The sequence below is a fragment of the Meleagris gallopavo genome, unplaced genomic scaffold, assembly GCF_000146605.3.
Source record: "Meleagris gallopavo isolate NT-WF06-2002-E0010 breed Aviagen turkey brand Nicholas breeding stock unplaced genomic scaffold, Turkey_5.1 ChrUn_random_7180001874468, whole genome shotgun sequence".
Taxonomy (NCBI): Eukaryota; Metazoa; Chordata; class Aves; order Galliformes; family Phasianidae; genus Meleagris; species Meleagris gallopavo.
This window is the reverse complement of record NW_011139070.1, coordinates 852-2,751: the sequence shown is the minus strand read 5'-3', so window position 1 is coordinate 2,751 and position 1,900 is coordinate 852. Positions and strand designations below refer to the sequence as shown.

The 1,900-nt window shown below is 61.3% G+C and overlaps 1 protein-coding gene across 1 annotated transcript in view; it reads left to right on the top strand.

Moving 5' to 3' along the window:
- Positions 1 to 1,900, top strand: part of LOC104916194 (nuclear receptor subfamily 4 group A member 1) — a gene marked incomplete at both ends in the record, with an annotated part of 4,392 nt that overhangs the window by 1,644 nt on the left and 848 nt on the right. Inside the window, one exon of the mRNA XM_010727189.1 lies at positions 1,142 to 1,344. Within this exon, the coding sequence (XP_010725491.1) occupies positions 1,142 to 1,344 (203 nt within the window). The remainder of the gene's footprint in view (positions 1 to 1,141; positions 1,345 to 1,900) is intronic.

The window sequence follows — 1,900 nt, the reverse complement described above, 5'->3', positions numbered from 1 at the left end:
CCCCATCCCATCCCATCGCCCGATCTCAACCCCCTCCTCACTGCCATCCCATTGAGTGATCCAACCCCATCCCATCCCACTGCCCAACCCCACCCCATCCCATCACCTGATTTCAACCCCATCCTCACTCCCATCCCACTGCCCAACCCCAACCCCATCCCATCCCATCGCCTGATCTCAACCCCCTCCTCTCTGCCATCCCATTGAGTGATCCAACCCCATCCCATCCCATTGTCCAACCCCACCCCCATCCCATCGTCTGATCCCAACCCCATCCTCACTCCCATCCCAGCCCTCGATCCCTTTCCCGTCCCACAGTTCCGGGAATCGGTGCCATCCCACTGCCCAACCCCATCCCCATCCCATCCCATCGCCTGATCCCAACCCCATACTCACTGCCATCCCATTGAGTGATCCAAACCCATCCCATCCCATTGCCCAACCCCAAACCCCATTCCATCCCATCGCCTGATCCCAACCCCATCCTCACTTCCATCCCAGCCCTCGATCCCTTTCCCGTCCCACAGTTCCGGGAATCGGTGCCATCCCACTGCCCAACCCCATCCCCATCCCATCCCATCGCCTGATCCCAACCCCATCCCCATCCCATCGCCTGATCCCAACCCCATCCCCATCCCATCGCCTGATCCCAACCCCATCCCCATCCCATCCCATCGCCTGATCTCAAACCCATCCTCACTGCCATCCCATTGAGTGATCCAACCCCATCCCATCCCACTGCCCAACCTCAACCCCATCCCATCCCATTGCCTGATCTCAACCCCAATCCCATCCCATTGTATGATCCAAATCACATCTCCACCTACTGCCCAACTCCAACCCCATCCCAATTCCCATCCCATTGCCTGATCCCAACCCCATCCTCACTCCCATCCCAGCCCTCGATCCCTTTCCCGTCCCACAGTTCCGGGAATCGGTGCCACCCCACTGCCCAACCCCATCCCCATCGCATTGCCTGATCCCAACCCCATCCCATCCTAGTGCTCAATCCCATTCCCATCCCACAGTTCCAGGTATCAACGTTGTGCGGCTGCCCACCCCCATCCCATCCCCACCCCACTGCCCTCCCCATCCCAACCCACCCCACCCCCACCTCCTGCCTGACCCCCTGCCCCCGCAGTTCCAGGACTCGGTTCCGTGCCACCTGGAGAAGGAGGACTCTGTGGACGTGCAGCAGTTCTATGATCTCCTCACGGGTTCCATGGACGTCATCCGCAAATGGGCCGAGAAGATTCAGGGCTTCGCCGAGCTGCCACGGGAGGACCAGGATCTGCTGCTGGAATCCGCCTTCCTCGAGCTCTTCATCCTGCGCCTGGCCTACCGGTGTGCCTCGGGCTGGGCCGTGGGGGGACGTGGGGATGTGCCATGGGGACACCTGGGGCCATGTCACAGGGGATGTGCCATGGGGACACCTGGGGACGTTCCTTAGGGGACATCTGGGGACGTGTCATGGGGGTTGGATGTGCCATGGGGACACCTGGGGACGTTCCTTAGGGGACATCTGGGGACGTGTCATGGGGGTTGGATGTGCCATGGGGACACCTGGGGACTTTCCATAGGGGACATCTGGGGACGTGTCATCGGGGTTGGATGTGCCATGGGGACGCCTGGGGACGTTCCTTAGGGGACATCTGGGGGCATGTCACAGGGGATGTGCCATGGGGACACCTGGGGACATTCCATAGGGGACACCTGGGGCCATGTCATGGGTGGCATTTGGGGACATGTCATGGGGGATGTGCCATGGGGGTTGGATGTGCCATGGGGACGCCTGGGGTCATTCCATAGGCGACATGTGGGGACGTGGCACGGGGACATGCTATGGGATCACTTGGGGACGTGCTACGGGGTGATGCACCGCGTACCTGGTGAGCCGCGT